General features: G+C 35.1%; 1 protein-coding gene across 5 annotated transcripts in view; it reads left to right on the top strand.

The window, feature by feature from the left end:
* The first annotated feature begins 19 nt into the window (after positions 1–19).
* Positions 20–15,718, top strand: part of LOC138321404 (protein transport protein Sec16A-like) — a 39,239-nt gene continuing 23,540 nt past the window's right edge. For 2 of the 5 annotated variants that reach the window (XM_069265073.1, XM_069265071.1), the window contains exons 1-11: positions 21–387; positions 718–3,455; positions 3,932–4,054; positions 4,597–4,738; positions 5,929–5,970; positions 9,925–10,029; positions 11,678–11,808; positions 12,175–12,382; positions 14,059–14,197; positions 14,836–15,081; positions 15,354–15,536. In XM_069265073.1, coding sequence (XP_069121174.1) covers positions 719–3,455; positions 3,932–4,054; positions 4,597–4,738; positions 5,929–5,970; positions 9,925–10,029; positions 11,678–11,808; positions 12,175–12,382; positions 14,059–14,197; positions 14,836–15,081; positions 15,354–15,536 — 4,056 coding nt within the window. In that variant the 5' untranslated portion in view covers positions 21–387; position 718. Of the gene's footprint in view, positions 388–717; positions 3,456–3,931; positions 4,055–4,596; positions 4,739–5,928; positions 5,971–9,924; positions 10,030–11,677; positions 11,809–12,174; positions 12,383–14,058; positions 14,198–14,835; positions 15,082–15,353; positions 15,537–15,718 lie in introns of all 5 variants that reach the window. The other 3 variants (XM_069265072.1, XM_069265074.1, XM_069265075.1) reach the window with 3 other exon arrangements.

Here is a 15,718-nt window from a genome sequence, read left to right as displayed (position 1 = left end):
CCACTTCCGGTCGGTTTTCTGTATTTTGACTCTCCTTTGGTGGGGTAAATATCAAACTATCTTTGAGAACAAAAGTATATATTGTCGGTGGACACCACACAGTCCTATGTATGTAGTTAAACGATTATACGGAAGTGTCCAGTAACGTTGAATAAGTATCAAAATATTTTATAATATGCGAACGTTCCAGTGTGCGCAACGTCACACGTAACCATTACAAGCAATATGGCGGCGCTCTCGGGGATCCTTGTGCTCGCTAGATTGGGATGTTTAAATTAATTTCATGTTAAATTGTTTTATTGAAACATAAAACAAGCTAAACGGAAATATATCTTGACTGTAGTGGACGGATTCATCAAACTCTGTACTCAGGGGTTATATCATCAGGTGAGTGTACTGTTTGGACATTGACATATGCATGATGACAGTCAGCTGTTAGATTGAGATATAACGTTATATAGTCTGCTTCCAAGTATACTTTTTTTCGGAATTCGTCTTGGATTTGTTATTCATTATTCATTATTTAACTTTGTTTGATTGTCTGTGTTTCAAGGAAGTTCAACACCCAAACACAAATTTGGATTAAGCTGACACGAGTAAGCATAATAAAATGCATTTTTAAACTGGTTAATGGTGTACAGGTAAAATATATATGATGTGATCATAGTACTAGAACTAGCATGTTCAATTTCAATGATGATTCTTTAAATGTTTCAGAATGAGCAATTCCGCTCCCTGGCAGTATCAACAGGGAGCACAGGCAGGAACAGGAGGAGTGAAATTATTCAATCCTGCTGAATTTGGAGCAACTTCCCAGGGTACTTCTCAACCCAGTAACTATGCCAACAGCATAGATCAGACTAGCCAAGTTCAAACAAGCAGTCAAAAGCAGGCTGATGCATTCAACAGTTCATGGGACTGGAACCCATCACAATGGAACAATGGTGGAAATGAAAGTCAAGTAATGGACAATAACCAACAAGTAAATCAAGGGAATGATGTTACCGGTAATGTTGATGCATCTGCTGCTTATCAGGGTCAGTTCTATGACCATAATCAGCAGGCACATCAACAATATTACAACCAGCATCAGTACCAGGATCCTGGTCACCAACAAACTCAGGGACAGGAAGTTCAACAACATGGCCAGCAAAACTGGGGTCAACAACAGTATGGCTATAATCAAACCTGGAATAATGTCGAGTTAAATCAGCAACATCAACCAATGAATAATAGTTATGATGGTCAACAAGTCTATCAGCCCAACCAGGATCAGACTCAACCTTTCAATCTTATGAATCAGGAACAGGTACAAGGATATTTTAATTCAGAACATGGTCAGGAAAAATTTAACAACCAGGGGTATAATCAAGAACCATTTATTCATCAACAAAAGTCAGAAAATGATGGTCTTAATTCATCTGCAGCTTCTAATTATAGTGGAACCCATTCTAGTGTTCATGAGGAAGAAGCTCCTAATTTCTTCCAAAATACAGACCAAGAGAATGCTGGTGTTATTGGACAAAATTACATAGGTCATAATCAAGAGCCCACTTTGACAAGTCGGAATATGGATCCTTCAAATATAGTACATTCCAGTGCCAATGACAATGCACAATTACGTGAAGGTATGATGGGCGGTGACTTTTCACAACAACCAAAAGAAATAAACAATGTAATTACACGAGTAAATCATATGACAATAAAAGACAATGACAATGAGGCTGATAATGTTGTCAAGCCTAGAGATATTTTACAGGAACATGGATTTGATATCAATCCACCAGTTTCTTCAGAAACTCCCCAAGTTGATCTTGTGCAAGGAAGCAGTGGTCCAATGACAACATCAGATGACCAGCAAAGTTTAGTCGACTGGGAGGTTGTACCACCCCAAAACTTGATTGTACCGGGAAATCACAGCCGACAGAGTTCTACTGACAACAATGTCCAGTTTTTTATTGGCTCCAGCAGGAACTCTCCAGGCAGTGGGCGTGGTACAGGGTCACCCAGCTCGGTTACACAGGGACAAGGAGAAGATAAAACAAATGCACCTCTCCCAATCCCACAGTCCTCAAGTCAGCCTCCAAAACCATTCCAACCTGATTCCATGATGCCAAAATATACATCCTCCCCAAATGTTACGCCAGAGACAGCTGAGCAGACAGGGGGATCTTTATCAGGCACAGGGCCACCTCCTATGGCTACTCCAACATCAGGTAAAGGGGGAGAGAATCCATTTAGGAAAACAAATAACCAGCTTGCATCATCCGAGCCTCATCAGATAAACGCAGTGAATGAAGGCAACTCTTTTGGAGAAAGTGTGGTTAGCAGTAATGACAACTCCATAGAGCCACCTAGTCCAATTCTGAATGCTGAGGACCGGACACTCAACAATCGATATGGTCAAAAGATGAAGTCGCAGAGTCCTATTATGCCAAGAAAAGAGAGTCCATTTCAGCCTCCAGCAAGACGGAGAAATATATCTGGATCCAGTGAAACTATAGAAGAGGTGTCTCGGCAAGACAGCCGAGAGAGTCTGACAAGAAGTACAGACCACAGTAAATCAATGAGTTCAGATAGGTCATCAGGTGCAGATAGTAGCAGGAGGTCTTCTGGCAGTGATTCCCAAGGTCAGTCTGACCGCGACTCTATTCACAGTCAGGATCCTCACTGGAAGACGAGGTCAAATCGTGATCGAAGATCCAGACCTCCTCCTGGTCCGAGTGGAAGTTCATCTAGAGCTCGTGCCGTAATGTCTCCGAGAAGGATGGAAAAACATCTCCAGCAAAATCAGGAGAGAAGAGTAAAACACAATATGTCACCAGCGACAACATTGTGGGCAGACAGTGAGCTGCAGTTACCTGCAACAAACATTCTTTTAGCTCCAGCTGGCCCTATGCCTTCACTGATGTCACCTGCCCCTGTCTCGCAACCTGCAAAGGTTAAAGAAGAGACGGAGCAAGTTCTTTCTCCTGTAGAGAACTTGATATCATCCTTAACGGAGCATATATCAAAGGAAAACACACCAGAACCTGAAATTGTGACTAAAAGTGAACCTGTTAAAGCTGATCCTCCCAGCAGAAATCAAGTCGAGAGGAAAAGGGAAGATGTGGATAAGGAAAGAGACAGACATGAACGAAACTCATCTATAGATCGAGAGTTAGATATAGTACGTAGGCAGGAGGAGGAAGAAAAACGGGAGCTACAGAAACGTGAGCATGGGGAACATTACAGTGTAAAGGACCAGTATCATGATAGTAGGGGTCGTGACCCCAGGGACTACCGGGAACGGGATCCGCATGATTCTAGAGACCGCAAAGATGATGGTTACGACAACTATTATGACAGAAGGTCAAAGTATGGTAGTAAGGGAGCACCGCCTCTCCGAGACCCCTACAAGGACCAATACTATGGTGATGAGCGATATGATAGGCCCAGGTCAAGAACTTCACAATGTGAGTAGTTCATTTGTTTATATGCTAATTTATGATTAAATATTACTAGTCAATCCAACTCATCACCTGGCACAGAATTAGTCATAATAATCTGAAGATAGTTATAAATCCGATGTCTATATCTATATTGATTGATTTTATTTCTGCTTATTAATAAGTAAAGTCTTAATGTAAGAGTACTGTTTACTGATCTCTTATTCAGTATCACTAATTAATAATAAATTTCTGCCTATAGGTACATGTTCACAATTCAAGGATATGAAAATTCAAAATGCATGTACATTCATAGAATATAAAAAAATGATAATGTGATTAATTTCACAGCATTTTAGAAAATATTGCTATGTACTGCAGTAGAAAAACCTTCAATAAGTACCAGGTATGTATAAGGTTTGTAATGGGTTTTTTTTTTTTCAATACACGCATGTGTTTATTACATGTTTATAGAAACAATATTATATATCTATTTTCAATAGATGATGATCGACCTTCCTCAAGACAGAGTCGTACTGGTGGGGAATCGGACCGCCCTCGTTCACGTCAGGATTACAGAGACCCTGCCTACAAAGACGGACGGTATAGCTCGGCATCTAGAGGAGGTAATGGCTTATGTCAAGATTGTAGTCAAGTGCTATTTTACATCTAGTAGTCAGTACTAGACCTTGATGGATTGGATGGAAATGCTTGACCTACTTTCACTTTGATTGATAATATAAGCAACTGTAATATATTCTAGACAATGTCACATATACAATTGTTAAGTGATTTTGGGGATTCATTTCAATTCCTTTTGTAAATTAGCATCTTGTGTTTAAATATTTGTTACCAGTTGCAAGTATATTTGTACATGCTTGATTTAAACTTCTGTGAATCTCTGTGCATATGACATTCATTTAAAATTTTGCTAATATTGTATCAAGAATCTATCTATAGTGGCTATTCCAGAAGAATACTAATCTATTCTATGAACACACAGTATGATTATGTGGCGTTTTTGCATCATTGCAATCATGGGTTACCTAAATCCTGTTCCCCTTGTGGAACTTAATAGTACCTACTAACTAGTGCCTGTACATTTTGTCATTTTAAAAGGTTTCATTTAATATAATAAAGTAAATTGAATGCAAAAAAATTTTCACAGGATACGACTATGATTACTACAATGGGTACTACGACAGTCGGTACTATCAAGGCTACTATCACGACAGTCGCTATAACTCTGCCTACTACGACGAGTACTATCGGCAAGGTCAAGGTCAGGAGCCTGGACAATACAATGAAAGGTAAGTAATAACAATCGGTTCTCAAAAAAACGAGAACAATGGGTGCTTTTGGCTTTCTTAATTCTAAAATGAGAACCAGGGGTAGTCTCTTTCTCAGAAAATGCATGGGGTTATTGCAAACACAGGAGCATGTATTCTAAGATGATTTAATCTGTACTAGGTATTTTAATTTCCAAGTGGTATTTATGATATTTTGTCTGTTTATGAAACATCAATATTACATGTTATCTTATTTCAAGGGTGGTTTTCACTATTTTTCAAAGAAAAAATATTGATTACTGAGGGATATTTTTTATATGTTTCTATATAATATCACAAATATTTAGTGTTTCTTTTTACCAAGAGTAATTTTAAGAAATTTAGGCAAAATTGTTGATATTAAATTATATAGTTATTCAGATAGGAGCAGTTGCAGAATGGAGGATTTACTTAAATACTTGTTTTTAAATTAATTGACTAAAAACCCATGTACATATCAATTACAAATACAGAGGATATGAGAGGTGTATTTCTGCATGCCTTTAAAATTACAGTTGAACCTTGTAAACCTGAGGCTTGGTTGTAAAATTTGAACACTTTGTTTTATTATAAGTGTTTCATTGATCACAATCAAAGACTTCAATACGAGTAAAATTTTATTGTATACTAAAAAAAACCCATGAACAAACTAAAAATTTAGATCTTCAGTTTTGCCATCTTCTTCAAGTAACGAGGTCCAACTGTGATTTCATATTAAATATGTTAATATTCAGACGGAAAAACCATATGTTAATCAGATCACAAGATTTCACTTTACGAATATTAACAGCATTTACTGTCATATATTAACCCATTCTTCACAGAAAAGTAAAATTGAAAAACATCTGCACATTTTGACATATTTACATGCAACATTTTATTTAAAAAGAACTAGATTTTTACTTGCAAATTGTCCACTATCACTTAAGTTTTTTATCTGATAAGCCTATTTTTTCCAAAGTTTTATTATTTTACCGTTTCAAACGTTGAAAGTATTTCAAATAAGAAATGAAATGTTGCATGATATTGCATATTATATCTATATAAAACTGTTGAATAATTACTTAAATTGTAGCACCTAATTATTAATTATCAATGTGTAATTATATAATATTTATTACAATGCCTTTTACAATATTACTATGTCACAGTATTTCACTGATAACTTTCAGCTATGATAGAATGATGGACCGACACTACCACCCCTACTACGGGTAAGGGAGATAACTACTTCCTGTGTGTGTCATGCAGATTTCAGATTTTTCACACCCTCACAGCTTTTACTTTCCTTTGTTGCTGTTGTGCATTTTGCTGTTTTGTTGATCTATCACCAAATTTACAAGGCAAAGTCTTTCTTTTCTTTTTTTAATTTAATATATATGAGAAAACGGATGAAAATAACTCCTATGCATAAAGTATTAAACTTATTAGAATAATGAAGTTTTAAATGATATCTCAAACAGACAGTAATTTGGATATGGACACATGTTCACAGGGTTACCAATTCAACTTTCATGTAATTGGTGGGAGACAAGAAATCTGAAGATACTGAAAAAAATCCCTTTTTCTCATGTTAAAGCATTCAAGATATTGAAACAATACCTGACCCTTTGAAAATATTACTTTTATTAGTCCAAGACATTTTGTATCAAATATAAAAAAAATCCTTTAATTTGTATACCAATTTTTCACTGCAAAATCTTCTTGATCTTTAATTGGAATATTTTCACAATGTTGAATTCGCAAAAATCTTGCTGTACAAAATCTCCCCTTTAACAATCCATTTAGGAAGATCTCGTCCTTTGGCATCACCTATAATTATTAAGGTTTGGAAATTTGGAATTGTTTTGTCTTATTGCATTTGGTGATAGAGCAATCTGTGTTTTCATTAGAAGAAATTATTGCTGTATATATCTGGTAATGCAATTTAATAGATAATCTATGAAATGTAAATCTTGATGCATTTGATTGAAGCAAGTGACATTATTAATCATTTTGAAGGATGATGATGCATTGTCTCTTAATTAAACACTTGATATACAGTACTACATTTTACTAAGCTTTCCTTTGTGTGTAGTTTTCTTTTGGTATCATGTGCTTCAATTCAGCTTTTTGCATTTTTTCCGTAACCATGGAAACATTGCTGAAAATATCATATTTTTGTACCAGGTTTGTTTCTGGAGCATAACTCTAAAACCAGAAGAGATATTTCCACGAAACTTCATAGACACATTGGTCTTATGGTCTAGTAGTGCCTTTTGCTATTTTAAGGTTTTCACTTTTTGTACTTTTTTCTGTAACCATGGAAACATTGCTGAAAATGGCAGATTTTTGTGTTAGAATCGTTTCCGGAGCACAACTCTAAAACCAGCAGAGATATTTCCATGAAACTTCATAGACACATTGTTCTTATGGTCTAGTAGTGCCTTTTGCTATTTTTAGGTTTTCACTTTTTGTGCTTTTTTCTGTAACCATAGAAACATTGCTGAAAATATCATATTTTTGTAGCAGGTTCATTTCCGGAGCATAACTCTAAAACCAGCAGAGATATTTCCACGAAACTTCATAGACACATTCTTTTAATGGTCTAGTAGTACCTTTTGCTATTTTTAGGTTTTCATTTTTTGCACTTTTTCCGTTACCATGGAAACATTGCTGAAAATATCATGGTAAATGGTAAATGTTACTTTGCAAAACTCCACCCATCTTTGTGTATATAGTCTAATATAAATGTCAAGGCTGTATACCTGATTCAACAATTGCAGCCCCGCTCTACTTGAATTATACTCCATCTTTCTTTAGCTCAACTTCCTTTTTCCTGGGTTTTTTTCATACACATAAGTCTCCACAATCAAACTTACTTCAGCTTTGATATCTCCATTGGCGGGGGATCTGAATGACTATGTCCTTGTTGGATATTACACAGTTACCTCCCTTGCGGGTAGTTATCCATTGTGACATCATTATTTTGTGAGCAATATTCACGTTGTTTTCTTTGAAAAGTATGATGTTAAGCTCGCAAACACATGACGTCACAATCAATACCTACACAAAAAGGGCAGATAACTCTGTAATGTGCAAATACAGAATAATAAGAACCCTACCAAAGCAAAAGCAATACTTAAAAAAAAAATGATAGTCTATAACATATGGCTTTGACAAGGTTTAGATAACTTTCTTCGAAGAAAAACTAGACTGTTGTGAAAAGCTTTGATATTAGCTAATAGAAAAAATAATTCTTCAATCCTACCTCTCATCTCTGGTTTTAGTTAATTATTACAGTAATTTCTAACTTAAAAACAAACTTCATGGCAGCAATGAAGGTACAAGAGTTAGATATAGAAGTGGGAGAATTTTTTTTCTTTTTAATTATTTGTTTGATCTATCCTGTTCTTGTTGTCCATGGATTCCAAGTGTTTGTGTGTTAATACCTGCTCTTTCCTCCTTCTGCACATTTACTTTTAATTAAAGATGACTGTTTTAATTATTAATGAATTATGTTTATTAATGATAAAGTAGTTTATTTAGTGCATGTTGCTGTATCTTGTTGATCTTTATGTTTCCATGTTCTTGTGAAAAATTATATAAATATAGTTTATTCATATCATTTCTTCATACCGATGATACATTATATCATTATTTAAAGCAAATCATGATCACTCTTTGTGACATTTGTGGTAGCAATTCCTCACTTTTGATTATTTTCACTAAAAGTTTTATGTGCAGTAGTTTTCACACTTAGCTTATATAAATCAAGAATAGATTTTGATATGTTATTCAGAATAAAAAGTTACCAACACTTTGAAAATAGCAATATTCACAATGCACACATAGGTGTTCATTTTAGGAACCTCAAGGTAAATAAAAACTCTATATCGTCAAAAAATAACGCTATTTATGTCAATTGTACAGAAAAATTAGTACACAGTGTTAAACCAAGAAGTTTTGCAGTGGTTTGTATTCTCATATATTATCAGTAATTGTACATGTACTTTTACATGTTTTCATCTAAATATACATAGAACATCATGATCAGAAGAAGGGTTTAAAATTACATTGTTAATGTCTGTATTGTTACTGAATGTTTATAAACCATCATACATACTTTTCATTAGCTTCCTATGATTTCTACAAATTATTTCCTCAAAAAAAAAAAACAACATCAGGACAAATCAATATTGTCAATTAGTTATGGCACAAATACCAGTAACTTGCACATTTTGATGATGTATTTGGAAATAGATATACAACTAGCAGTGTTTTTGCTATAAAATGTATATTTTTTGTATGATTTAGCATTTTTCTCATATTGTTGGTGGTCCTTCCTTAAACAATTTGTTTGTAATCCTTCTAGAAGTACAATAATATAAATATATTGAGCATTATAACGCATTGTGTAAGCTTACCATTCTGACATAATCTGAGTATTTAATTGTCGTATATGATGAAACAATTAGAATCCATTTATATGTTACTTACATGCAGTCAGTGGCCATAATACAGTACGCAGGTATTAGTTTTGCGTCATAACCTAGTCATTTTATATGTTTAAACATTCTCTCTAGAAATCAATTGCATGTGTAAAATCTTCAAACTAGAAGTTGAGAATATAAATTCTTGTTATCTGGCGCTTATTTTGAAATAACATAAATTTCCTTCCGTTGCAATATGTCCAAGTTTTGAGCGATTATATCCGAACCATGTTTGATGACAACACCATTTTCTTCTTTGTCTATTGTAAAATGACGTCATAAAAATCACACATAGGATCAATTTCTTGATAAATATGGTACGGAAAATATTTTAGACAATTTATCTGGGATGCAAACATAATTCTTCGTCCATGCATAAAATCTTGAAAAATGATGTTAGGAATATCAGTTACCATAAAAGTATGTTAAATTACTAAGAATATATAGCAAACTTTTCACTTGAGTACTGTACTTATTATGGCCACTGACTGTACGTATGTATTGTACACATATCATCCTGCAATGCTTACAAACTGTTGAGTCTGACTTGTATATGTATAGTTACGATTACTAGTTTGAACAGCGAATTACAGTGTAAGAATGCAGTAGTAACCCTAGGGATGGCAGAGTGTGGTCATGTCACACCCGTCTGCTGATCAGCATGTGTTTATCATGATGCATCATGGCCTGTTCCAGCTATCCGTCAGATTACTATGGCCAAGGCTATGAGGATGATAGGTACAGTCAGCGCAGTCAGTCGCGGGGAGCACACACCCCTGCCTCCTTACCGGAGGATCAGCCGTAAGTTTTCAACCCTTCTGCCCAAACTGTTGTCTCCAAAATCATGTTAATGACAATAATAATATCAGCCTTTTTGCAGTGATATTAAATCATTTTCCAGGTTTCAGAATGCTGCCATCTTGTGTTCCAGGGGAATTAATGCTTATCACATACCAATATCTACCAAGCTGTTAAAGTTATGTGATGTGGTTTTGTGTGATTTTTACCAAAAAAAAAAATGTGAAAATCAAACGAATGAATAAGATGCTAACTTTGATGCCTAAATAATGTTACCTATACTACATGCTGTCACACATTTCTGGAATCCGAGTTTGAATTTTTAAACCGTAAAATGATCTTGTGCATATTTTAAAAGAACAATGCACAATATGTTTTTGTCTTACCAAAAGGTAGCCTACACATACATATACATGTACCTGTTTATGTATTAGCAAATCGTAGGCAATATCAGCTGTAATCATTTTGCACTGCTTTAAGAGATCCGGGCTTTATTAAACTAGCAGCTGGCCATATGCTGATAGAGATACACTTTGTTTATTAGGACACAATAACCTGCTTTGATAATTTTATATATACCGGTATATATATATAATACTGATCTTATTATGCACATGTTCATGTAACTTGAAGATGCCAGGTATTTATTTATCAGGAGACATTTTGTATTTCAATTATCACAAATACATGTTCTGGAAAATATTCAATGCAAATAAGCAAAATCCTCTGTATATATCCATACAAATAAGTCCGCTTATTGGCTATACATGAACAGTGAAACCTGTCTATAAACACCACATAAGGAGAAAGTGGTCTCCATAGCCAAGTGGTCTTTATACACAGGTCAAATTGTGTTATAAATAACCATGTGGGACTCCTAAGAAAGTTGTCTTAATAAGCAGGTGGTTATTATACAGAGGTGGTCGCTAAGGCAGGTTTTACTGTATATCTTTACTAACATCTGATACAAAACGACCTGATATTGATCGACCTGGGAGAAATAAAGGACATATCATGGTATAGTCAATCTGGCATTATATGTGCATGAAAACTGCATGGGGAGAATGGAGTTTGTATTCTGACTACCAGGGTATATTCTAAAATTAATAAAACAAATTTTTATTTCCAGCATATATTTTTCCCGAGAAATATTGAATTATGATATTACTTGAATTATATTTTTATTAATTATAAATGAACTACATTGATCCTAAAAGTCTAATGCAGTTACTACATATTATATACTATTTCATTATTATTGAAAGATTTCAATTTAAAAGAAAAGACATGAGAACGTATTTTCATAATAATTATTTAAATTGGTTCGTACATAACCGTCATAAACTAGCTTCAATCTTTAGGATTACAGTATATATTATTTCAGCTACAAGTTTCTCCATATATTCTTACCAATAGTTCTAGTTAGAATTAATTACTAAGAAGAATCAAATAATGATAGTTTAAAATGTAGAATTTCAGTAGCTTAATTTAAACTGTGCGGGGGGAAAAAAAGAAAGAAAAACATTAAATGAACGCATTGTACAAATTGATGTTTAGATTCAAATTTGAAGCTGTGTCAGTCATATTTAAAAACCCAAACTTTAAAAACAGATATCTGATAATGATGTAGTGATTTAATATTCATCTGTAGTGATGCCTATGGGTATGGAGCGAGGACGTCAAGTCGCGCAGGATACGACGACTACCACAGGGGTCACTACGATCATTACTATGGTTACAGACATGGTGGCTACCCCTACCAGGATCAGGGAGCCACAGAAGGTGAGGCTGCTGGACAGAGTACAGTTCAGTTATAGTGTTATTCCAAATTATCAGTCTAAAAAGTATATCTTGACTGTATAGATTGTGGGTCTATAACATTTCCAGATTGCATAGACTAATCAAGCATTGTGTAGACCAAAATGTTTTGAATGGATGAAACAAAATGTAGTTTAATTAACTTGCTGTCAGCTCTAAATGAAATTTATGCTATAGTTTCCAAATGTTATGAATTTTACAAACTGTGAATGAATCATCAATATACAAATAAAATATATCTCAGATGAATGAGTTATAAAATGAAGGTTAGTGAAGCAGTCTCCTTCAAATTCTTGGCCATGTAGTGATGTTGTTAAATTTGTTTGACAGAGATGAAACCGGGCAGGATAACACCAAAGAAACACACCATTCCCCACATGAAGGTCTGTTTTGGCCCTGGTGGTCAGCTGGTGAAGGTCCTTCCTAATAACCCGAAGTATGGCCAGCCTGCTACGGTGGAGATCCACGAGGTGGATGACTTGTTACAGGAAAATATGGAAAACGAGGAATTAAAATCCTTCCCAGGCCCTGTGATCAGGTACGTTCTTCTTTCCAAACCCTGTAAAAAGCTGAATTCTCTTAATATCTCAGGTTTTTAGATGTTAATTAAAATGAAATATATTTCTGATTGGGCTATAAGCTCTTACTGTTTCTTATTGTTCCAGATCTGATTTTAAAATGGAAATTACGGTAAACCTTCTGTTAGTTCGAACAAAATTAAATAAATAATGATGGACCAGTTCGAATTATCCGAAATTAAGCTTCAGGAAAAAATCGTGAGTTCGAACTATCCGAGTTGAAATCGGTAAAAACCAGTTTTGAGTACGGATGTACCTGGCATAAGCAATGTAAGGCAGAAAATCTATAGGGAAAGTATTTAGTTTCCTGAAGATATTATATTCAATCATTTTCTCGTGAACATGAGCATTTAATTGGTGAATTTATAATTAATTGCGTAGCAGAAGCCGCATGCTTATGTGCACGTGGACAAGGCCCCATACAGCACCGTTCACGATCGCGGCCTATAATTTATATCGACGTCCGTTAACTGAGATAGAAACTTTATTTAAACCACAGAAAATCTAGTTAGATCTTTGTTATATTTCGTAACAAACGTAAATTTATTTATTAACTTTTTTAGTTAAAGAAAATCCGGTTGCATTTACGAAACTGCTGTTGAAAATATTTGTTACATTCATTTCGTAAAATTAGGTCACAATTGCACTAGTACTGTGACTGTCAGATTGTCCAAAACCCGATTGCATATTGTCTGCTTCTAAAATAACGTAACTAGTTTTAACCTGATGAAAAGCTATGAATCTATTGTTCAATTACCCAACACGTGGATTGTTTTTGGCTGGAGCTGAATATGTAATCACAATCATCACTTGCTGTGACCCAGCGGCTGGCTTTTGATGCTCGCTGTGACACCTCGTAACTGGCCTGTCCAAGCCAGTGTGAGGCACGTGTTTACAGGTAATTTAACACCTTGATTGGCTGATTAAAGATAGATTGAATGCATATTTTAATGTCGACTTAAACTGATATCCGTATCTAGATTGGACTTAACAAACATTGGCAATTTCTTCCACGTGTTTCCATCAGGTACAGCGAATTTAAATATACATTGTCGGGGCCTAAAATTAAACATTTGGCCTTGCTGCTTTGTGTACGATATATCGGCATGAATAATTTTTATTTATGGCTTAAAATGTTCATTACTTATCTGTCGTATGGTCATTATAATGATCATTTATACAATCTTTATTCCAAACGTCAAAACTGTTGCAATATTAAAAATATATCGCCATTTTTAGGGACCCCATTGCGTCGATTTGCTGACAAAAATCTTACATTTACGTCCATAATTTGACTTGTTCGAACTATCCGAAATAGGATTGATTATAAAAAGTCAGTGTTCGAACTATCACTAGCTAAAAAATTACCGTTTTTCTGGAAAAAATTGTGTGTTCGAACTATCCGGCAGTTCGAATTAACCGGAGGTTTACCGTAGTACTCCTTTCTTATTTTCAGAATTTTTGTGTTACTGTAAATTTGGTGTGTATTATAGGAAACTTTAAAAAAATGACTTGATGTGAAAACTTAAGAATGACTACTTGTTATATGAGATACCAGTGTAAAACCATATTTCCGATATTTACACATGTATCAGTGTGTCTGCAACATTTTGACTGTTTACATTTTCATCAACAGAGGGGACACCCACAAGAATGATGTGTTGTCATTCTGCCAACGAAAGGCTAGGGCATGTGCAGAGAATATTAACATGATCGACCGTGAGTCCGCAGAACTCATCTGGAAACTTCTAGAATTACTTATCAAACAAAACGGGGTAAGGAAAGCCTACTGTCTTCTTCTTAAGTTTATTTCTTGAACAAGAATTGTACATTCCTTTATTTGTATATTACTAAGTAATATACCCTAGTGTAGATAACTATCAATAGTGACGGCATTTTTTTTGTGAGTGGATATGCCTTCTTTTCACTTTTGAAAAATGAACCTACACACTGGGGCATATAATTCTGTAATATGTAAATAGAGAATACATGCATAGAATAGGAATATAAATTATGTATTGAGAGCAGCTATGTGTCAGCAATGTGGAGTTGTGTGATAAGAATTTTATCCAATCCTTTGCCTTACCAAGGGCACGGCGGCCTACCCACACAGAACTAATACAAAATGTAGCACTCCTATTCAACACATCAACATTATTATGTCAGTAATAAATGAATCAGAAAGCAATAAGAGTTAGAGAAAGATGGTGATACTCAACTCTCGGGTAAAATTCTTCAACTTTCAAAAACGCAGCAAGCCCTGTGTTTAACAACTGAAGAATCTTACCCTTCAGATTGAGATTTCCCTGTCTTACTCTTGAAGGGGTGAAGATTCTATTAGTCTTATCAATTACGTGTTTTTAGGAGTTTTATGGAAATAAAATTGCTGATTTACAAAATTATTTTGTTTCAGACTGTGATGGGAACAGATATAGCTGAACTATTGTTAGATGGACATGAGCCTACCACAGCAGAATACAGTATGATTGGACTGAAGATTTCACAGAGTATGGACAATCTTGACCAAGAGCTGGACGAAACTACAGAGGTCAATGCGTCCACTATGTCTGTAATTGACCGCTCAGTCATCAACAGGGGTCGGTCCAGAGAGGAGGCCACAGACCGCTTCCGACATCTGCTGCTTTACGGGCGTAAAAAGGTAATACTTTGGAATCATTAAAATTTTTGATACAGTTTTCTAATGCATATGGAAAAATTTTGTATCATAAAATGTTGTCAAAGGATTAGAAGTCTGTTATCGATGTTTTGAAAATAAAGTCAGCTGTGTCAAAGTATATATATCGTACGTCAGCTTCAAATAACATTTATCCTACCAAATGATATTCTATCTTTGCATATTACAAAATTATCTCTCTTGTGGACAGGTACATGTATCAGTACGTATTGAATTTAATTTAAATTTTCAAACAGGATGCATTAGAGTGCGCTATGAAGAGAAATCTATGGGGACATGCACTGTTCTTGGCCAGTAAGATGGACAGCCGTACCCACGCAAACGTCATGATTAGGTTCGCCAACACGGCCATGAAGATGAACGATCCCTTACAGACCTTATATCAGCTGATGTCGGGGAGACAACCAGCCGCCGTCACGGTTAGTATTCCGTCTTTGCATATTACAGAGTTACCTCCCTTGCGGATAGGTATCCATTGTGACGTCATTATTTTGTGAGCAAAATTCACATTGTTTTCTCGGAAAAGTTTGACGTTAAGCTCGTAAACACATGACGGCGCAATCATTATCTACCCACAAGGGTAGATAACTCTGTAATATGC

The sequence above is a fragment of the Argopecten irradians genome, chromosome 4, assembly GCF_041381155.1.
Source record: "Argopecten irradians isolate NY chromosome 4, Ai_NY, whole genome shotgun sequence".
Taxonomy (NCBI): Eukaryota; Metazoa; Mollusca; class Bivalvia; order Pectinida; family Pectinidae; genus Argopecten; species Argopecten irradians.
This window is presented reverse-complemented; position numbering and strand designations above follow the sequence as displayed.